The 23,403-nt window shown below is 41.3% G+C and overlaps 1 protein-coding gene across 7 annotated transcripts in view; it reads left to right on the top strand.

Annotated features, from left to right (window-relative positions):
* APP (amyloid beta precursor protein) overlaps positions 1–23,403 on the top strand; it is a 263,764-nt gene that overhangs the window by 110,326 nt on the left and 130,035 nt on the right. For all 7 annotated transcript variants that reach the window (XM_032353260.1, XM_032353250.1, XM_032353243.1 and 4 more), the window contains exons 4-5: positions 1,530–1,642; positions 3,533–3,726. In XM_032353260.1, the coding sequence (XP_032209151.1) occupies positions 1,530–1,642; positions 3,533–3,726 (307 nt within the window). The remainder of the gene's footprint in view (positions 1–1,529; positions 1,643–3,532; positions 3,727–23,403) is intronic.

Raw genomic sequence — 23,403 nt, 5'->3', positions numbered from 1 at the left:
CCAGCCACGTTGGACTTTTGCCTCCTCTACAGATATGGCTCGCCCTTTCTTGCATCTGTTTTACACAGGACGTGCCCTCATTTCGAACTGCCTTTTGCCATTCATCCATCTGCCTATCAGAATGGTCAGATTTGCCAGAACTGGACCCAGGGATCAGGAGTGGGATGTTAAAGAGGAGAGATGCTGACCTTACATCTTGGAGCGTCCATTCATTTTCTTTCTTTTTTCTTTTTTTTTCTTTAAGATTTTATTTATTTATTTGACAGAGATCACAAGTAGGCGGAGAGGCAGGAAGAGGGGGGGGGGGGAAGCAGGTTCCCTGCTGAGCAGAGAGCCTGATGCAGGGCTCGATCCCAGGACCCTGGGATCATGACCTGAGCCGAAGGCAGAGGCTTTAACCCACTGGGCCACCCAGGTGCCCCTTCCATTCATTTTCTACACAGCATACCCCTCCTCACCCCCGTAGACTCATCTGTGATGGGGTTTTTGCTTTGCGTTCTTTCCTGGTGCATCTAAGCAGATGTGTTCACTCTGTAGGCGCAGCAACATCTTCGTCTCCAGTACAGCATTTTTTTTTAAAAGATTTTACTTATTTATTTGAGAGAGAGAGAGCCCAAGTGGGTGAAGGGACAGAGGAAGAGGGAAAAGCAGCCTCCCCGCAGAGGAGGGAACCCAACATGGGGCTCGATCGTAGGACCCTTAGATCACGACCCAAGTGGAAGGCAGACGCTTAACCAACTGAGCCATGCAGGCGCCCCTCTTCACTCATCAGGACATCTGTTCCCTCCTGTGTGCAGAATCTTGCTAAAACTTAGGGTTACTGTAGTGAACAAAAGAATTAAAAATTAAGCTCATAGCTTACATTCTTCATTATCCAACTTTTATCTTTATAGGAATGTAAATGTTCTTATAGAACTTTATGTAATATCGTTCTATCTGCAGTAGCAGTGATGCTAGAAATAATTTGCATGTACACATTTTCTTTAAAAATACAGCAAGAATCTAAGCAGTGGTATCCATAATTTAATTAAACTCTGTGTGTGTGACATCTGTAAACATAAGTACATGTATAGATTTTGTTTGTTTAGAAGTAGAAAAATGCAAAATCTTCTATGAGCTTATAAACAGATGAAATGTCCAAGAAGGAGGGATGGACAGTTATTTATACTGATTCCGCTCAAATGATTGCCTCGTGGTGTCAATCTGTATTTTTTCCCCTTGTTGCAGTTGAATGGCAGCTTTCTGTGTGATTAACTTTGCAGTCAGAGATTCAGAGTAATCAAATAAAGGTTTCACTTAACACACATGGGAAGTATTTTAACCATCCTGGTTGACATGGCAAGGAACCGAGCTCAGGACGCAGGACTCAGCAGTCTAAGGACACCAGCCTTTTGTGAATAGATTCCTTCGTCATTCAGAAAGCTGTATACCCATAAGTATTTTAGCCCATCTTTCCTTGGTAACGACCCAGCGTACACAAGCCCCGTGATGCAGATGGAATGACCGGAAATGTTTTCCCTTTCTTGCAGTTGGCGAGTTTGTAAGTGATGCCCTCCTTGTTCCCGACAAGTGCAAATTCCTACACCAGGAGAGGATGGACGTTTGTGAAACCCACCTTCACTGGCACACGGTCGCCAAAGAGGTACCAGCCCATACCTTCCTTCCTCTTCTAAAGTGGAGATTTCCTGGGGACACGAGTCCTGCCTTCGTAGAAGATACATTGAGGCAGTAGCCAGCCATGTTGTTGAATAATTTATATTTATTATTTAAAAAAGAAGAAACTATCCATGAGTCAGTTTAAGAGTCAAAAGCTGATTGAGTTAGTTAGATTTATTATGTGTCTATGCTGCATTTTATAAACTAGAAACTATAATCTTATACACTTGCCATAAATCTTAAAGTGTACCTTTTTTTTCCCCAAATTATTTTTTATATACTCTTGTTTTCTTTTGTCATATACAATTTTGTATTTTGTAATTTGACGTTTTGTAATTTGTAATTTTGTAATTTGACGTTTTTTCCTATCATCTATTGGAGAATGCAGTAGTAGAACAGGAACTAGCTCGTCCAGTCGCAACCGTTTCTAAGTTATGCCATCCTGTTTTGTGTTTACCACGCCATCTTCATTTTTCCGTCTTGGTTGGATCTGTGGCACCAGTCCTAACCTTTCTTAACCCCTGCTTTTGGCAAAGTGGATAAATAACATAAAGTAATTAGGATAGAGTGTCACTTAGTGTCATCTTCAAAACCATTTTTTCCTTTGGTATATTTTGAAATTTTTCTAATAAGTGTATATAATTCTTGTAGAAGATCAGTTTCCTAAAATTAGACTCCTTTGTCTAGCTCAGTTCTCAAAATAGGGTCACTTTTGTTCCTTCATCCTTCCCCAGGTACATAAGCGAATGTCTAGAGACATCTTTGGTTGTTGCAGTTAGAGCGGGTGGTGTTACTGGTATTTGTGGGCTGGAGGTCAGAGATCCTAGTAATTCTACTGAACGTTCCTCATTGAACAGGGCAGTCTCTCCATCTCTCCTCCAAAAAGGAGGGTCTCTCCTCTCTGACCCAAAAATACCAATAATACTGAGGGTGAGAATCCCTGATCTAGCCCAGATAGCTTTGACGTTGTTAGGCAAAAATCACCACTTAGGAGTTAGCATTAATTTTGCCTTTTATAAAACAATATGTTCCAATTTACTGTAAGACAAAATTTTCATTATAGAAAAATGTGTTTTGGACGTTTAAGAGCTTTTTGGATCTTAAGAAAACAAACCAGATAATTTCATTTTTTATTTGTTCTTGAGTTAAGAAAAAAAAAATTGTTACTAAGAAACAAAAATGACTTTAATTCCTATGAGGTCAAAATACACTCTAATATTTTTATTGCTTATCCATATGTGTTGAATTATTAATCTTTCCTCTATCACCAGTGGATGATTTGTGCACATTTATCAAATCCCAGGAAAGCAAAAAGATGTTCATGGAGAAATCTCTAATTTAGACTAATTTAACTATGAGTCCTATAAGTTTTGATTCATAGGAGAAGATCATTTCTTTTCTTCCCAGGATTGTTATTCTGGAAGTGAGGCAAGAGAGTTTGAATTTCTAGAATAACATATGTCCGCATGAGAGAAATTTCCATAGGTAGTAGAGGCCAGAAGTGAGCAGGGGATGTACGTAGAGACATCGTGTCTACCTGATGTGTCATGACACCATAGAGCATTGGTTCTCCAATATCCATTCCCATGCTAGTTTTCTTCTCTATCTTCTTTCCTAAAGAATTTCCCTTCTGGTTGTTTTTATTAACTTCTGTAGTGTAACAACATATCCTTATTAAATAAGTTAAAAAATAAGGGTGCCAAAGTAGTCTCTACTAAAGAAACTTGTAAATCCACTCAAAATAGCAAATGGCCCTTTCCATCAAAAAAGTGGTCTTGGTGTATTGGTCTCTGTGTTGATGGTTATATTTGGGATTTTCTTACAATGACGCAAATCTGCTCTACCCCCCTCACTGGCTTCTCCTTACCTTCTGTAGACCTGTAGTGAGAAGAGTACCAACTTGCACGACTATGGCATGTTGCTGCCTTGTGGAATCGACAAGTTCCGAGGCGTGGAATTTGTATGCTGCCCGCTGGCCGAGGAAAGTGACAATATTGACTCAGCGGACGCAGAGGAGGATGACTCGGATGTCTGGTGGGGTGGCGCAGACACAGACTATGCAGACGGGAGGTAAGGCAGCCTTCCGGTTGGTTCTCTCACAGATGCCGAAACATCTAGCCTACAGCTTTGTTTCTTCTATCAGTCCATCTTTCCATTTCTCATTAAAAGGATCTCTGCCCACTCCTGTCAGGAGTTGGGTTTTGTGAGGGGGGAAAAAAAAAATCTAACCATGAGCTCCTGTTATGATTATGGCCAGCCGTGTAATTTTAATCTAATTGATCAACCATCACTGAGTTAATTTTAACTATTTTATTTTCATCTCCAAAGTTGGGGTCAAAATTCCATGGATAGCGTAAGATATAGTTCTATAGAGAATTGGAATTCTCTGTAGAGAATCTGAGTCAGTGACTGGCCTTCTGATTTAGTTCATAATTTAGAAATGTTTTTTATTTTTTTTGTCTTTAATTTTTTTTAAGATTTTATTTATTTATTTATTTGACAGAGACATAAATAGGCAGAGAGGCAGGCAGAAAGAGAAAGGGAAGCAGGCTCCCTGCTTCGCAGAGAGCCCCATGCGGGGCTCGATCTCAGGATCAGAGATCATGACCTGAGCCAAGGCAGAAGTTTAACCTACTGAGCCACCCAAGCGCCCCTAGAAATGTTTTTTTTAAACAAGCTTTTGGGATTATTTCATCAGTCAGTAGTGAAATCTGAATTTTTGTTAAGAAAGGTTGGTTTTGGCTTTTTTGTTTGTCTTTGTGACTTTTTGGTCTTTAATCATCTCTTCTTTTGTGAATGAAGTCAGCGGCATTCATAATTGTTTGCTTGAAATTCTTTAACCATCTCTGGTTGCATGAGGGTTCATTACATTTTTACTTCTTTTTCTTTGGGATCTTAATCCCATAACTTCTAGATTCTTATTTTTTTACAAAAGGCAAACACATCTATGTTCAGATCATAACATTCTAAAACTAGAATTTTGAGGTGAGAAAGACCATCTGGTTCCATCTTCAGTTTCATGCTGCGTCATCCCCCAGTGGAGGCGATGATCTCACCTCTCCTTTTCCTCCAGGATCCCTTCAGATGGTCCCTGGTGTCACAGATTTTCCAAAAGAACATTAAGCATGAATTGTTAAGACTTACAGTTATTACTATAAAGGTTTTTGACACACAGAGTAAGTTATTTTTTTATAATGTATTTTGTAGTAGAATTTTTAAAAATAATTTTATGAAACATTTTACATATATATTATATATTTTACAAATATATATATATATATATATTTTTAAGATTTATTTATTTATTTGAGAGAAGGAGTTGGTGGGGGCAAGAGGCAGAGGGAAAGAAAGAGAGAGAGAATCTCAAGTAGAAACTCCGAGATCATGACCTGAGCCGAAACCAAGAGTCAGATGTTTAGCTGCCTGAGCCACTCAGACACCCCCCTAATTTGCTATTTCTTATCAGTTAATAATGCCAGGCTTCTCTTCAGTGACTGTTGTCTAATTTTATGATATCTTTTTCTGTTACTTAAGCTCTTTTGTGTTCCCTCTTTGCTAGATTTAGAAAAACTGTGTTTAGTGTACCAGGACATAAACAATTAAATAAGTGAATTACAAAGAATGAGAGAACTAAGGAGAAGGTCAACCGTATGCATCACAATATTTCTCTCCATAAGAGTTGAAAGTTCAGTGGCAAGCACGTTTTGCCATTGGGAAAGCATCTGAGCTTTTTTCCATGGATTTGATTGATTGTGTTCTAGGCCATGGCTGATCCATTCATTCACATGAATTCCATGAGCCAGGTGTGGAAATGTCCATTGGTTTGGGTTTAATTGCTGCTTTGTCTAAAAGTTGGAATTGCCTAGTTCTTATGGCTTTTTTGATAGCTTTTATGTAGTTTTTCCTCAGTCATATCTAGATTTGAAAGTTTCAGAATGAGTTCTTCAAAAAATTCTTGTCATCAGGGCTCTTACCACCGTATGGCAGTGCAACCAGTATTAAAAAACCATTTTACTTGTTCATAGTCTATTAGATAACATGCTCATTTCCCATCACTGAATGGACTCCGTACTTAATAAAAACCCAAATAATGGTGAGTAAACTAAGAGAGCACCATGACTACTGTTAAAGTTAGCTGTGTGTGCAGTTATAACCCTGTATCAAGGTTGGTGACCCACCATTTGTGACCATTCGTACAGAAGGGGCTTTTATAATAAAGAATGGGTATTTTTACTGTATTCTGAGAGTGGCGGGCTTTTGCCAGGCTCTCTTTCTTTCCCAGTTAACACATTTTTTAAGTCTTAATAAAACCTAGTTTTTTAAGAAAAGACTGATTTATTTGAGAGTGAGTGTGCACATGCGTAGTCACACACACGAGTAGGAGGGGGGGCAGAGGGAAAGGGAGAGAATCTTCAAGCAGACTCCCCCTGAGCACAGAATCTGACAAGCGCCTCAGTCCCACAGCCCTGAGATCATGACCTGAGATGAAACCAACAATTAGATGCTCAACTCACTGAGCCAGTCAGGAACACCCACTGTCCTCTTTTTCTTTTCTTCTCTTTTCTCTTTTCTTCTCTTGCCTGGGAGGGAGGATCCTTTCTAATCTGGATGGACCCGGGGATAACCATTTTTACATATTCATTTGAATGTCCTACACTTATTGATAACCTTCACATTTTCTCCTCATATTTTTATCAATCTTTTGTTTTGGGGAAAAAGTAACTTATCTCTTCCATTGCTTCTGAGTTTTATAAGGTGTATGTATCCTATCATGTAACCCTATCAGCTAATTCCATTTCTTATTCGTGCTGTAACATCAGCGGGAATCTTTGTGTTAGGAGATGTGCCTGATGATCACTAGTTGATGACCTGTCACCTCCCACCGAGCAGCAGATCCATACCACCTTCATTCTCCTTGGTTCCTGGCATCACTGTGCTTCAAGCTCCACAGATGAACCCTTCAGAGTCCTTTGTCATGAATTGCTACATCATGGTACCTGGGAGTTAGTGGACAATCATACATGTATGTTGCGTGAACAGTTTCAACATCTCTCTATACCTTCTTCTGTTTCTTTGTTTCCCATTTTCCCCCTTATCATCATGTTCTGTCTTTGAATACCACTTGATGACCTCCACTCCCTTTCTTGGATTTTTTTTTTAATTATTTAAGACTTTTTTTTTTTTTTAAGTAGTTTTAGGTTTAGAGCAAAACTGAGCAGAAGATACAGAGAGCTCCCGTCATCCCCTCCCCCATCATCAACGGTTCCCCCTGGAGTGACGCCGTATCATCCCAAATCCCTACTTTACAATTAGGGCTCAGCTCACTCCTGGTCTTGTACAGTCTGTGGGTTAGGACAAATGCGTAATGACGTGTATCTGTGATTATGGTATCATACAGGGCATTTTCACTAAAAATCCTGTTCATCCCTCTGATTCTCTCAACCCTGGCAACCACTGATCCATCAACTGATCGTCTTCATAGCTTTACCTTTCCTAGAATGTCGCATAGTTGGAATCATACAGTATGTAGGCTTTTTCAGGTGAGGTTCCTTCACTGAGTGATACGCATTTAAGTTTCCTTCATGTCTTTTCATGGTGCTTAATTAATAGTCCCTTGTCTGGATGTATACAGTGTTCATCAGTTCACCTCCTGAAGGACAGTTGGATTGGTTCTAGGTGTGGGCAGTACGAATAAAGCTGTTGTAAACATCCATGTGCAAGCTTTTGTGTAAACCTAAGATTTTTACTTCTTTGGCTAAATACTAAGGAGCCCAATTGCTGGATCCTATGATAAGAGTATGTTTAGAGTTGTTTTTGTTGTTGTTGTTTTTAAGGATTTTTTTTTTTTTTTTGAGGGAGAGAGAGAGAGAGAGAGAATGAGCAAGCACATGATTGCGGAGCGGGGCAGAGGGAGAGAGAGCATTAAGCAGGCTCCACCCTCAGAATGAAGTCTGACTCGGGGCTTGATCCCATGACCCTGAGATCATGACCTGAGCTGAGGTCCAGGGTCAGACGCTCAACCAACTGAACCACCCAGGTGCCCCACACAGTATGTTTAGTTCTATGGAAAACTGGCAAACTCTCTTCTGCGGTGGCATTCCCCCCAGCAGTGAGTGACAGCTCGGGGTACCATCAGTGTTCTGGATCTGGGCCATTCTAGTAAGTGTATCTCATTGTTGTAAGTTGTATTTCCTCAGTGACATATGACGTGGAGCCTCTCTTCATAGGCTTGTTTGCCGTTCATCTACCCATTCTGTTATTTTCGGTCTCCCTGATCCTTTGCTCCTTCCTACCTGTGGAGGAATGCTGTTTGTTCCCTGAACCGCCACTGCCCGAGTTCAGATGGTGCTTTACCCTCTGCGACACTAACTCCTCTGATTAGTCCTTCCCGCATTAGTGCCTCGCTTCCGCCCGTGACCTCGTGCTTTTCTTCTTCCAGGACTCCTCATACCTCGACTTCTCGCCTCAGTACTTGGCATTTACTCGACCTCACCCACGAATCTCTTGGTTCTCTTCGCAGAGAATTCCTCCGTGGCTTAGGAACAATCCTGTTTTGCATTTCTGATCCTTCAGACCGTTGGTAGGAATCAGTTGATGGTTCCTGCAGCCGGTAGCGAAGTTCATGTTCCCTTGCAGGCCATCTGGAACTCATTCATGACTTGGCGCCAGTCTGCTTTCGGCACAGGCCTCACCGGGTCCACGGACACCCCGCACCCTCGGTCTTCTCTTTGTCTGGGCTGTTGTTCCCACCTTTCCGCCCCTTTTCAGCATCCATTTCATTTTTCATCAGACGGTGTTAATCTACCACAAAGCTGCTTGTAAATTCTAAAGTTCTCCATCTTCTCATGACCTGCAAAACCCTGTATATTTTTTAACATTCACCCACAAAGATACCTCCTTTACAAGTCTTCTCTGATTATCCCTTGAAATACTTGGCTTCACGGTCCTGCCCTTGCTTTGTATTATTTTATTTAGGTTGACTTTTTCTCAGTTACTTGTAGCCATTTCTCTTTTCATCTGACAGAAGCCAAACTACAGTTTTATGTACCAAAAATGTCTCACACACCGGTCTTCAAGAAATATTAGCCAAATTTAGTGACTTATTTTTAAAAAATTTTCATAGCTTTTGGTAAAGCTTTCATGGTCCATAAATAGATGTTACAGAATCTCTCTTGCGTTTTAGCTCAAATGTGTCCTGTAGATATATAATGTAAGCCACATAATGCATCTTTGTACTTCCTCTTTTTTTTTTTTTTTTTTAGTTTGTTTATTTATAATCTCTATGACCCAATGTGGGGCTCGAACTCACAACCCTGAGATCAAGAGTCACATGCTCCAGCAACTGAGTCAGCCAGGCGCCCCCATTTATACTTTCTGATAGCCACTTTTAAAATAGCAGGAAGAAGCTGGGGAATCAATTTTAATAGCATTTTATTTAATCTAGCATATTCAGAATACTATCAAATCAATATGTAAACAATATGGAAAGGTTATTAGTGAGATACTTTGTATTATTTTTGTTTCTTTCACAGGAGGTCTTTACAATCGGCTGTGTGTTTGGTATATATAGCCCCTCTCACTGATTCCAAGGGCCCCATAGTCCCATGTGGCTAGTGGTCACTGGACATACAGGACATCGTAGCTCCAGATCCTTCAAATTTCTAATCACCCTTGACTTTCCATTGAGACCATGGTTTATATAGATCGCCCAGTGATACACTCTAATGTCCAACTCCTACTAAATTTTCTATTACTTTTGTAACTGTCCCATTTTTTTTTTTAAGATTTTATTTATTTATTTGATAGACAGAGATCACAAGTAGGCAGAGAGGGAGGAAGCAAGCTCCCTGCTGAGCAGAGAGCCCAATGCGGGGCTTGATCCTGGGATCATGACCTGAGTCAAAGGCAGAGGCTTAACCACTGAGCAACCCAAGCACCCCAACTCTGTGATCAATTTCATTCAGAATCTGATTTGTTCAATATTTGTGAGATACCTCCTATCACTTTTCTCCTGTTTGCTAATTGGAAAATTAACATTTGTGATTTTCTGTTCTGTTCAATGGAAGACTCCTAACTTCTTCCATATGTTCTGGAAAGGTGATGTAATATTGGGGGAACACGGGAATAAACCTGTGATGACTTTCCTGTTGCCTCATCCTCGTGGGCAATTCCTCATCCTTTCGTTTTCGTATTTCTTGGTCTTCTTCAGCATAGTTGGAAATAGTTAACGAATAATGGTGGAATAATTCTTGGGATGTTAAAAATAGGAAAATGTTGCAAAAAATTTTAGATTTGTAAAAAGTTGCAGTGAGCTGATTAAAATAATTATAAGATAAAGTGAGCTTTATTTGATATTTTTTTAAATAAAATCTCTAGAAAAGAGTAAAAGCCAGAGATACCAACGGTTACAAGAATGTATCAAAATGAAACTTAAAGGGTATGATTGTGTCCAGTGGCCCCTGCTGGTATTCTGAGGGTTAATAGCCTACTGTACTTACCACGGGTTTACATTTGTTAGGAGACCTCTGTGACTTTACAAATTAGCACACTTGGCCTAATTTTCCTCAAACTAGGGGCTCCACAGATATTTGAGTTAAATTGAATTGGTGTTCATGTCAAATACAGACAGGCATAGTTGGTAACTCAGGATTAAACAAATGGGCTTTAAAACAAAAACTACCAAGAAGTAACATTCTGGATATGCAATAATTAAGTAAAATTGCATCAGAAGTCTCTTACTATTTTTAAGCTAGAAATAATGAAAAAAAAAAAATGCTGGGGCCTGCAGAATATTTATAACAATTGCCTAGCACCATTCATGTAGTTACTACTTGAATATCTTTTCATTGCTTCAAAAAATGAAATAAAATAGAATAAAATGAATGAGATTGGGATTCCAAATGAAGGTAAGATTCATCTCTCTCTGAGCTTTTGAATAAGTATCCATTCTCAGAAGAGCTTTCCTGTTTGACCCAAGCAAGCATTTTTTTTGTTCTTTGGTATCAGATTGGAGCTCTTCACTAAAAATAAAGGACAGTAGGCAAAAATTTCAGGAAGTGCAAATCACAGTCATGAGACTAACTTAGTCCATTAGATGTTGGCAAGCACTGTGTGATTTTTAAAAATGAATAAAGAAACATCAGTTCAGAATGGTGGTTCTCAGCTGGGGGGTGATTTTGCTGCCCAAGGAACCTTTAGAATTGTCCACATTTTGAGTTGCCACAACGGGGAGTGGGGGGTGCTCCTGGCATTTGGTGGGGTAGGGACGAGGGATACTACTCAGCCTCCCACCACGCACACCCAGAACAGTCCCACCACAAATTTCAACAGAGCCAAGGTTGAGAAACTGGTTTAGAGGTTTCTTCAGGACTGGAAAGCTTGGGAAATTATTCTTTAAAACCCCTGATCTTCTGTGGACAGAAAAGCAAACACCCCAGCAGTCAGCCACTTGAGTGTGGCTTTTGCACAGATGGAAGTGCCTGAGATGAAAACAAACCTTCCAAACATCTGCATCCATAGCTTAAAAGACCATCATCAAAATGCATTCAAATACCACGGATGTTGAGGCTTCCTGTTTGTACCCAGTTACTTCATTAATCAAATCTTTATGTCAAATATTTTCCCTTTTATTAGTGTCACTACTCTCCATTTTGACTCTGGTAAATATTAGCATATTTTCTGGGGCAAATGATTTGGCAATATTCGATATATTTAGAGGCACGGGAAACTGTCTCCAGTGAAAATTATTTTTCCATTACATGTCTCATACTTTTTTAGAAGGTTTTGAGTTAGGGAAAATCACCTATAATTTGACCTCTTTACAAATTTTGTGTTCCTATGTTTCTGTTCATATGGATATGTCTTTATTTAGTTGTGGCTAAAATAGCAAATTAATCTTCATATCTATTCCTTCAAAGTTTATGCATCCATGTGACCACTGTCAGACTTTTTTTTTTTTTTAGTTTTTTTTTAGATTTTTTTTTTTTTTTAATTTAACACAGAGAGAGATCACAAGTAGGCAGAGAAGCAGGCAGAGGAGAGGGTGAAGCAGGCTCCCTGCTGAGCAGAGAGCCCGATGCGGGGCTCAGTCCCAGGACCCCGAGATCATGACCCGAGGTGAAGGCAGAGACTTAGCCCACTGAGCCACCCAGGTGCCCCTGTCAGACTTTTTTGAGAGAGAGCGAGAACCTGAGAGGGGCAGGGCAGGAGAGGGAGAAAGAATCCTAAGCAGACTCCCTGCCTCCCCCAACCACAAAGCTGTCCATGGAGCTCCATTTCATGACCCTCAGATCATAACCTGAGCTGAAATCAAGAGTCAAACACTTAACCAGCTGAGCCACCAGGCACCCCATCAGATTTTTTTTTTAATGATTTTTTTTTTTAAATGTTACGGAGGCCATGCTTTTAAATTCCTTATTGAACCTAGATTTCTTCCCATATTAATAATATCATAATTGCTTGAAGATATAAAAGTTGGATTACTGAAGTAAGAGATAAGAATATACTTGACAGTACTAAAAAGGTATCTCAATAATGTTTATGCCTATTTACAGTGAGGTATCGACAGCGAATGAATTTATTCTATTGTTGCATAGTCACTGGATTCTGATTTTTGTTATTAATAACCTGACTCCTGCCTCATGCCAAGCTTTCAGGGTCTTGTAGACTGAGTTTCATGAGGGTATGGACTAGGCTTTAGTGCCTTCTTACACCTTGTCTGTGTATAACTGGAATAATCATAGTAGATGCTATATATAGTCTTGCTATGTGCAAACCACCATTCGGATTTCCTTGTAAATGTTAACTCATTTAATTTTAATAGCTCATTGATGTCTGTAGTTACTTGTTGAATGACTTAATGAGTTTTTGGGGGGCTTTTCCAAATTTAGGAATAGATTTGTGCTGAGGTCTTTATAGTTGGAGTTTATAATATTTTTTGTCTTGTGCCAAGCAAATATTTTATTCCAAATGTAAACTTCCGCAGAACCCTTTTGCAGATTCTTATTCCATTAATTCTACAATAATGAAATATAATTAACAATCTGTATGTTTCTCATTCACTTACATTTCTTCCATTCTACCTAAAGAGCAGATATAAATCAAAACTTTAAAAAAGTGATTCATTCAGGGCACCTGGGTAGCTCATTTGGTTAAGCGCTTGCCTTCAGCTCAGGTCATGATCTCAGGGTCCTGGGACCGAGCCCTACATCAGGCTCTCCACTCAGCAGGGAGCCTGCTTCTCCTTCTCTCTCTGCCTGCCTCCGTGCTTGCTTGTGATCTCTTACTCTCTCTGTCAAATAAATAAATAAAATCTTTTTTTTAAAAAAGTGATTAATTCATTCAGCTTTAAGCATAAGAAGTTCAGATCATAAAAAGTTTCAAACCCATAAATAATTTTGACTGAGTGATTCATAATATATTTGAGGGAAGTTAAAAATCCTTGATTTTGACTGATATTTTAGTATGTGTCGATTCCATAAACAACAGTTTAATCTGCCTTAGTTAGAATCTAAAGCTTGGGCGCCTGGGTGGCTCAGTGGGTTGAAGCCTCTGCCTTCGGCTCAGGTCGTGATCCCAGGATCCTGGGATTGAGCCCTGCATTGGGCTCTCTGCTCAGCAGGGAGCCTGCTTCCTCCCTTTCTCTCTGCCTGCTTCTCTGCCTACTTGTAATCTCCGTCCGTCAAATAAATAAATAAAATAAAATTTAAAAAGTTAAAAAAAAAAAAGAATCTAAAGCTTTAGATTAGTTTAATACAGATGGGAAATAAGAAGGAAAAAGACCAGAAGCTGCAAAAGGCTAACTTAATCCACTGGAGAAACATCACTTTGACCTAAACTGAGCAAGCTCTTTCTTTTTAAGCTCTTGCCTTCTATTTATTTGTGTGGGAGTGGGGAGCCAGAGTTAATGGAGGGACAGAGGATTTATAGACCCTACTTCCACATTAGTAGAGATCTGTTCAATCTAATCCTTTCAAAAAGGAAAGAAAGGCATCTTATTCAATATTTCTGTGTAGAATGCTTCACAAAAATAACTTCTTTTTTGTAGAGAGTGGGTTTATGAATGTAGAGAAATATACCTAAAATGTATATCTCCATTTGATCAACAGCAAGGCCATCTTCACTTGGCTCTTATTTTCAGGTGAGTTGTTCAAGTCTTGAACCAAGTAGGATAGAGATGGAGGTAATAATGCAGCTTGTACACCCATCATGTTAACACTGTTTGTGGAGGGGAAGTAATCATCCAACAACCCCAGGCCAGGGTTAACATGGCAGAATGTGAAAGATGGGAAGGCTGAGCTGACTCTGAATGGAGGACAGCCTTGTCTGTGGCTTCACTGAAGCTGTCGATGGAGCTCCAGCATAAAGCACAGGAATGTGATTTCACAGTTTTCATCTACCTTTCCCATAAGAACCTGTGGTACAGTGAATGCATCAGCATAGCCCTGACTCTCTGGAGCATTCTTTGTACACCACACAGGAACACAGTTAGGAGATACTTTAAATCCATCACGTGGACTTGGGCCTTGACCTCTTCCAGAAAGATGAAAGGTGTTAATAATGCTGGGTGCTGCCCATTTGTGGACATTTCCCAGAACTTTGAGCAGAGACCCACCCCAGCAGCTCTGTAGCATAAGGGGGGGGGGGGGGAACACCCTGATCATGATCATTATTGCAGTTAGCCTAAAAAGCAGTAGTTACTGCTCCATGTGTGGTGGCTCGTGGCTAGGGAGAGCTGAAAGCGGACTTTACTTGGGTCTGTGTGCTGCAAGAACTGTTGGCAGAAAATAACCCCCAGGGGTAGTATGGAGGATGTGCGTGTCCCATAGACTCTCGGTGCTTTATGAGACCTTACCAGTGAATTATGGAGTGTGTTATGCACGTGTTGGCTTCCAGTTAGCTTGGGATATGGAAGCGTTCGTGGTCTCCCCTCATCTCCGGTGGCTGTGAAAATTCAAGTCTATTCATCGGTCAGTGTACATTTCTCTCTCTCTAAAATTGGTTTTGAGAAAGAATGAGAGAGGCTTTAGTTAACTAACTCATACTTGGATCTCTGGAGTTAAAATCCTTTGAATACATAATCTTTCAGCTGCTTTTCTGTCTTGTATTTTGAGAAAGTGGTATTAAGCGCTCAAAGGGCAGGGGGAACTAACAACTTTAGAGGAGGGTCACAAAGTGAATCAGAGAAATGATAAATCGGCAGCCGTAAATCCTTGCCAGCGGATGAGTCAAGTGGAATGGATTTGAGGAGCCGGTGTGTGGCTCTGAGACATAATTGTCCCCGTGCTGGTTGGCAGCTTGTAGCACTCTGAGGCACAGACACATCGCTGTCTTGCACGGAAATAAGGCAACTAATTTGAAAATGATGAATAGGAGAGTAGCAGAAGCTCGCTTTTCTCTTGAGGCAACTGGCCGCCAGCTCTGAGGTCTTATTAAAAATGCTGAGTTTCTGTATTTAATAAGCTTGGGTCCCATGTTTATCAAGAAGGAAAACCAAACGCTTTAACAGTCTGAACCAGAGTTCAGCCTGTGTGGCCAGACGAGTGGGGTTCATTCTGATTGGCAAGCAGGTGATGGCCGGGAAAGGTGATGTGAGATGCCTTTGAAGCGGTGCAGGGCTGGGTTGCTGCCCTCAGAGTCACATCTGGCAGGCATCTTGCTGGGACCCACTGGTGCACAGCTGCCCCACTAACCGGATATGGCTGGACGCGCAAGGGAACCATTTGTTTAGTAACAGTTCCTTAAAGGGTTGGATTTTTCACTGCCAAGGATCTTAACACCATTGAGGAAAGGAACATCTTTTTATCCTCCTGATGTCTTTTCACTGAACTGTTCAAATCTCCTGAATTACAAAATAGTGAATGCAGAAAAAACTAGAAAGCTTCATGATGCAAACAGGTTTCTGGCAGTGTTAGCCCCAAACAGTAACTTCTTGTTGAAACCAGCATCTGGATATTGTTATTCTCATTGTAAAATCCCTAGTTTAGACGGAATTCACAATTAATCCAGAAGTATATGTTACTAATTTTTTTGTTGTTTTCTTTTTCCCTGTGGCCTGAGGATCTGCATCAGCATGTTATGGCCAAAGAGATTTCTTTTACTTGAACAGTGTTGTTCCTCAGATCTTCGGTAATAATAAATAGCATGCTGGAACTTTATTTGGAAGTTAGTAATACTAAATTGGCTTCCAGGAGCCCTGTACTAGGAAACCAAGCTGTAGTACATGATGTCAGTATCTCCCCATCTCTGTCTAAACTGGTACCAAGAACTTGTCACAGAAAACTCTGCAAAATTTTAACAAGCCTGTATTTGTTTTTGAAGGAGGCCATTCACATAGAGGATAATTTAGAGATACTCAGAACTATTTCCTTTGATGAGAGAATAAACAAAGTCTTTGCCAAGTGAGAACTAACTACAGTTTCCTTTTTTCACCCCTCATATTTAAAAAGTTAACACTCTCTGTGTTTACCTGTAAAAGTTGGGGGTGGAATTGTTCCACTTAAATGACGCTGGCGGTCACCTGTGTTTTCTGTCTGCATGATCTACTGATGCTTCGTTTGTTTTAAAATGGTCCTAAGGGAACAGTGTCCTTTTCTTCCTTCAAAAATAGGTTCAGGTATGTGCAGATGAAATTGTTTCCTCACTTAATCCTTAGCAAATTGCCTGTACAGAGTGAGACAGTAGAACATTAATCTTATTAATTAGTTAAAGTTCTAGAATGTACAACATTTTTTAAAGAAGTTTACTTACTACTATCAAATAAATATAGTAGCTCAAACTCATGTGTTTTTATTCAAGTTATTATTGGTAGTATTTTTACCTACCATTTGTGTATTATTTTGCATATATATTGTATATATATATTTGTTCATACAAATACATTTCATTTATTTGTAATTGAGTAAAACAGTCTGAGCACAGCAAATCGACCCTTGGTGTTGATGACGTTATTTACTTCACCCCCTCCTCGCACCCCCCAACATGTACAAATACAAACGTCTTTCTGGTTTTTATAAAACTGTATCACTGATCATATTTAAGCAGCTTTAAATGGGTGTGATTTTACTTGCACCAGATGTTAGTTATCTTTAATCAGTAAGAGTCCTGTAGGAAATAACAACATTATCTGTACTATTTTACTGACCCTGACCTCTTTTCCTAATTTCTTAATTGCAGACATAAACCAGCATCAGACTGTTTACTAGCAAACATCTTCATAAACTTTTGGAGGGCATCTGAAATGCGAATTATGAGTGCGTCTGTGTTTTTGAATAACGCTAGTAACCGTGCTTCCTCCGGCTCTGTTTTATTAATCTCTGTTCATTTATTGTCGACGAGGACACAGAGACCTTCTCTCTGGTCATGTTATCTTTACACATTTGCAGACACAGCAGATGGAGGTTCATTGTTGTGATTTATGTCCTGTTTTCCACCAGGCACATTTTGCCCTATAAATCTCTCTGGAGAGAACTGAATATTGAGCATATCATGGGCTACAGCGCTTGGGTATTGACTAAATTGCTTCAGGAAGGTGTCACGTGCAATTCTGGGAAGTTCTGCCCAGAAGTACAGTACAGTATGGTGTTGGAAGTTTCTTGAAAACAGAGAATAGCAGCATCTTCTTGAGAACAGTGATAAGTCAGACTGTATGAGGAACTTGGCATTATATTGTTCTTATTGTCCCATAATTGAAATTTTCTTTTGCATTTGAAACCAGTGTGCTGTTGTTTGAATTTGGTCTTCCTGAGTTCTCTGCTTGGCACCCTGTTGCCATTCTAGAAGAACCGTAGCTGTGTCACTGGGGTGTGCGCTGATAATCTGCCGTCTCTGACATCAGCGGCTTCGATACCAGTAGTTAGGAGATTAATGTTGTGAGTACAAAAAATGTTAGCATAATGCTAGCTACCAGACTGGAAAAGAGATTATCACCCTGATGGCGAGGACAGCATTACATTTATAGTCATTTATGACGGTAAAGCTAATCTGCATAAAAAGACCATAGTGAGGAAACAGAAGTCCAACATACGAGACGCACCCAAAGAGCTTAGGAAAGAACAGACGTGTTCCTGAGGAAGATGACTTTTGCTTCAGAAATGTCTTCAGAGGTTTAGCGTATGCTTTGGACCTAGTAAAATCTTCTTGAGCCTGCTTCTTGGCCTCCAACGTGGAAAAGATCGCTATCACCTGTTACCATAGTACTTGGATTTAGAACGGAATTAAAGCTTTAGAGATGGGAGCCTCTTGAGCTAAAATGTTCCCGTGGGCTTGATGGTGGTGCACTGAGTGGAATTGTAAGGGAGGGCAGGCCAGGGTGGGGCTCCAGTGCCGTCCTCAACCTGCTCCCACTCCTTGCCTCACACAGTCAACCAGAAAAGCTCTCCTCAGGGCATAATGACTAATCTCCCATGTCTGGTTTGAGAATCATGGCTGTTATAACATGTTCCTTCTTAATTAGGTCTTTAGAAAGTATTGTGGCCCTCATAATAATTATAACCAATACTAATAGGTAATGACTTCAGTGCTTTCCATCCTAGATAAATGAGGTTGAAAACATTATTAAAATAGATGTTGGAAGCAAACAACTAATGATCTCCTGATTTTATGAATTTTAGTAGATATGTAGGAGTGCTTTTTATTTTAGGGAAGTGAAACGTTAGAAAATGTGATTTTTCTAGGATTGGAAAATGGCTGTAGAAATTCATGTAGAAGGATGCCTGGGTGGCTCAGAGGGTTAAGCCTCTGCCTTTGGCTCAGGTCATGATCTCAGGGTCCCGGGATCGAGCCCCACATCAGGCTCTCTGCTCAGCAGGGAGTCTGCTTCCCCCTCTCTCTCTGCCTGCCTCTCTGCCTACTTGTGATCTCTGCCTGTTAAATAAATAAATAAAATCTTTAAAAAAAAAAAAAAGAAATTCATGTAGAATTGACTTAATCTCTTGGACATGTTAAACAGAAATTCATTGGGTCCTCAAATAGCAGTGAAGTCTCTCTCCTCTCAACTGCTGTATATTTGAAGACCTTCAATTTTATATTTAAATTGTATTTTAGAAATAGTTCTAGAAGAATGATGGCATCTTCAACTAAACTAATGAGGGAAGCTATATCAAAGTTTTAATCTTTTATCTCTGGAACATGCTGTTCATTTGTTCCCCTCTGAGTGTATATACATCCTTTGAGTGGTAGTTGGTTAGCCTCATCTGCTTCTTGGGAGAATTTTATAGTTCCTGATGCTGGAAAATTGGAACCAAAGAGCCCTACACATGTCGACATGGTAATGAAGCACCAGGGTTTTACAAAAATGTTTGCAGGGTAGTCATAGGATGGCAGCATTGCATTTAAAGTGATTTAATGAGAGGGCGCCTGGGTGACTCAGGTGGTTGAGCATCTGCCTTAGGCTCAGGTCATGATCTGGGGGTCCTGGGATGGAGCTCCCTGCTCAGTGGGGAGCCTGCTTCTCACTCCTCCCCTCCTCCCTGCTTGTGCTTTCTCTCTCTGACGAATAAGTCATCTTTTAAAAAGGGGGGCACCTGGGTGGCTCAGTGGCTTGGGCCTCTGCCTTCGGCTCAGGTCATGATCTCAGGGTCCTGGAATCGAGCCCTGCATCAGGCTCTCGGCTCAGCGGGGAGCCTGCTTCCTCCTTTCTCTCTTCCTGCCTCTCTGCCTACTTGTAATCTCTGTCTGTCAAATAAATAAATAAAATCTTAAAGAAAAAAAAGATTTAAAAAAAATTTTTTTTACGTAGAATGATTTAATGAGAGTATCGCCCATCACAGAGGTGCCAAAGGCAGAGACCACACTTCGCCGCATCTCTGTACCCAGCTCAGCTTCATATCCAACTCGGTGTTGGCGCTGGGACATCCATGCTTAGCAGCACTTCCATGCACAGAACATTCATAACAAGGTGGCCTTTCTCACCTCTTCCCCTGTGGGGAATGTTCTCTCCCAGCATGCACATTGGTAAATTGACTCTATATGTCATATCTTTGTCTGGAGTAGTATGTTTAGAACATCTGTGATCTTTGGCCGTGACCCCTTAATAGGACTAAGTATGCTCTTCCTCCTTCGTTGGTAATAGTTGACAAATAAGGTAATTTGTTTCCTCATAAGTTCTTTATCTGCCTAATCAAGGTACCAGTGTAGACAGACCCCGATGCTTCTGGGCTCAGGAACTTAAATATTCATAGGATAAAAATTTCAATAAAAAGCACCTTAAGGTTAATAAGCCCTTAGAACCAATTATCTTTACTTTTGCTCGGAAGTCTTTTTTTTAATAACTTGTTTGTCTTCATTTCCAATCTGTCTTCCCTATGCATTCTTTGCACAAGGCTTTGGAGTTTTTTTGTTTTGCTTCTTTTTAGTCATCCTGATGTCACTGTTTTCTGTTTGTTTTGTTTTTTAAATTCCTGCCTCTGGTCATCTCCCTTGGGTTATTTCAGTGCTTCCTTTACTGGTCCATTCTCCTTAATTGCTATAATCTGCACCTTTGACTTTACAATACTGGTTGTATTGAGTTATCCCTGGCTAGTTAGGGTTAGTCCCCAGGTGGGAAGCCTGAGGGTCTGTATGGTGAGATTGAAGAACTAAGGCCAGATGCATAGGGTTTCCTAATGTGCCCGAGAGAAGAGTTCTTAATTCCCACACACCACCTCCACTTGGGTTCTCTCAAAGCTGTTCTGTCTTAGTCATGGCTCTACAGCCTCTCTTAGGAATTACAGCTACGAACCTGGGACCCGTGTCCCCCTTGCCACAAATCCTGTCCGTTCTGGATTCATGCACTTGTCTCCATCTTTTCTAGTACAATCCTAGTACCATTGTTTCTTGCCGGAGTTCCTGCAGTATACCTCTGATTTCTGCTCCCGTTGGCTCTCCACTATAGACCTACGTGAGCCATTTCCACACATTTTAAGCCATTCTGTACACAGCTGCCGGGACATGGAGTATAGACATGTACATAAAGCTGACCCTGGAACTCCCAAGACTAAGACGGGCGACTGGCTCTCCGGTACACTGAACAACCTAATACACAAGGGAAAAAGCAGTGACCCCCCCTTTTTTTTTTTTTAAAGATTTTATTTATTTATCGGGGTGGGGGAGCGAGCACAGGCAGACAGAATGGCAGGCAGAGGCAGAGGGAGAAGCAGGCTCCCCGCTGAGCAAGGAGCCCGATGTGGGACTCGATCCCAGGACGCTGGGATCATGACCTGAGCCGAAGGCAGCTGCTTAACCAACTGAGCCACCCAGGCGTCCCCAGTGACCCCCTTTTGTTGAGATGCCAAGAATGGCGTTAACTGGAACAGTGACTCAACACGTAGCTTGTGGTCTTTTCCAGTAGGAATGTATTTGACCCAGCTTCTCTGCACCTTGCCCTGTGCCTGTCTCTCCCTCTGCTGTCTCTGTATCATACGAAACATGGCAGGTCTTCCTCACCCCACAATCAATGAATATCCCTGTAATGATTTCCCCAGTTTTCTGGGCTTCTTCTTACTCTGTAGCCTCAGCTTCACCATCATGTTCTCAAAATGCATTCCCTTGCAGAACACCCTGCTCCCAGTCTTCTTTATCTTGGCAGCCGATTTCTTTCTTGCTGACATGAATTATACCTTTTAGTATTGTATCTGCTGATCCTCTTTCTCTCCCTGAAAGGCAGAGATCATATCCTTCTCTCTTCTAGAGCCCCAGGTCTGGCAGAAGGCCTGCTGCATAGCTGATATCCACTAACATTTGTTGAATGAATGACTTTTATACGCTATTGTTTTAAATGTAGTAGGATGGTCTTGATTAGGCTCTTTAATCAATACAGAAAACACCTCCTTGGAGAATTTTTCACACAGATGACTGAATTGGAAAGCAGCTTGAATTAGCCTTGTGGGGAAAGAGGAGAAACTGGGAAGAACAGGGTAATTAGACCTCAGCCGGCTGGATTCTGTTTCTAGTTACGTATGACATCATAGCAGGACGTATGAGCAATACAGAAAATGAGTGGCTCTTCTGGACCGTTATCTGTGGTCTTTCAGAAATGGTAGCTCTTGAGTTTTAAGGAGAAAACAACAAAAATGTGCATTACTGTTTAACTAATGGAAATAGAAAAACAGTGCCTCCCAGATCTGTATATTTTTGGCTCAGATTTCTAGTCCTTTCTTTCTTTTTATTTTTTTAAGATTTTATTTCTTTATTTGAGAGATTGGGAGTGTGAGAGAGCACAGTCAGGGGGAGCGGCAGCAGGAGAGGGAGAAGCAGACTCCCTGCTGAGCGGAGAACCCAACACGGGGCCCCATGTCAGGACTCGGGATCGTGACCTGAGCTTAACCCACTGAGCCATCCACGTTCCCCTCTCGTCCTTTATTTCCAGCTGGAGGCTGGAAGCTTCTGTATCACCGCCTTGCACCATGGTCCAAGCTGACCGTGTGCGTCTCCTGTCTTCGCCATCTGTCCTTCTGCTATATCCCGTTACCTCCGGTCACCCCTCTCCACCCAGTTGCTCCATCTCCACACGTCACCCTCATCTTGTCACCAGCCCCCTTTCAGCCAGTCACCAGTTCTGCTGGGTTCTTTTCCCAAACCTCTCACCTCCCACCTCCTCCCCGGCCAGGCTTCTGCAGAGCCTTCTCCCGCACCCACCTGTGACTCCCCCACCTGTACTTCTGCCGTCTCAGACTTACTGCAGTACAGCTCATTTTCTGCTCTTCTGTTAAAATTTCTCTACCGGGCTCTGAATCAGTAGAAGAATGAGGGCATACAAGGTCCTTTGTAATGCGTCTGCAGTTTACTCACTTCCCAGCACTCCTGTCTCCAGGCCACGCGGGGCTACCTGCCTTGCCTGCGGACACTTCTGTAGTTACACTTGCTGGGTCCTGTCTCTGCATTGCCCCTTTGTCGACGTCTGTTCACTCATCGATTCCTAGTTCATCTGTTAACCTTCTCCGTCCGTCCTTCCCAAGCCGTGTTAACAGACTTAAAAAAAAAAAATCTATTACAGTTAAGATGTGCACAGCTCTGACATCATTGTGTGTGCTTTTTCACCCGTCCATGTCTGCAGGACTCTGGGCCCATGGTCAGCAACTGGGACTTGACTAGATGCAGTACCTGATGGAGAGTAAGTCTTCATAGGTTTCCTTTTCTGAAATAGTAAACCCCAGGGAAAATATTGTAGGTGAAGAACAAATGATAACTTTTATCGACACCGTTTTCAAAACCGTATACCACTAAAAGGGAGGGGAAAAAAAAACCCTATTTGTCATGCATAAATTTGAGCCATAGTTTAATACCAGCAGACAGGCGTGCTAATTAGCATTTAGGGTGTGCTTCTAAGCTCTTGGCATACATTAATTGCTCACAGCGTCTCCTGAGGGAGGTAAGGTTATCCCATTTTAAAGATAAACTTAAGTCACAGCAGGATAAGTCACTTGACCATGGTCACACCACAGCTAGCAGGTGGCTTCCAAAAATGTGCTTTTAGGGGCGCCTGGGTGGCTCAGTTGGTTAAAGCCTCTGCCTTCGGCTCAGGTCATGATCCCAGGGTCCTGAGATCGAGCCCCACATAGGGCTCTCTGTTCAGTGGAGAGCCTGCTTCCCCTCTCTCTCTCTGCCTGCTTCTCTGTCTACTTGTGATCTCTGTCTGTCAAATAAATAAATAAAGTCTTAAAAAAAAAAAAAAATGTGCCTTTAATTCCAGCAGTTTCCCCTCTGCAGGCCCCGGCAGACAAGACAGTGAGTGAAATGGAGTTTACCACAGTGTAATTTTTCCTTGAGAAA

The sequence above is a fragment of the Mustela erminea genome, chromosome 1 (assembly GCF_009829155.1).
Source record: "Mustela erminea isolate mMusErm1 chromosome 1, mMusErm1.Pri, whole genome shotgun sequence".
Taxonomy (NCBI): domain Eukaryota; kingdom Metazoa; phylum Chordata; class Mammalia; order Carnivora; family Mustelidae; genus Mustela; species Mustela erminea.
This window is presented reverse-complemented; position numbering and strand designations above follow the sequence as displayed.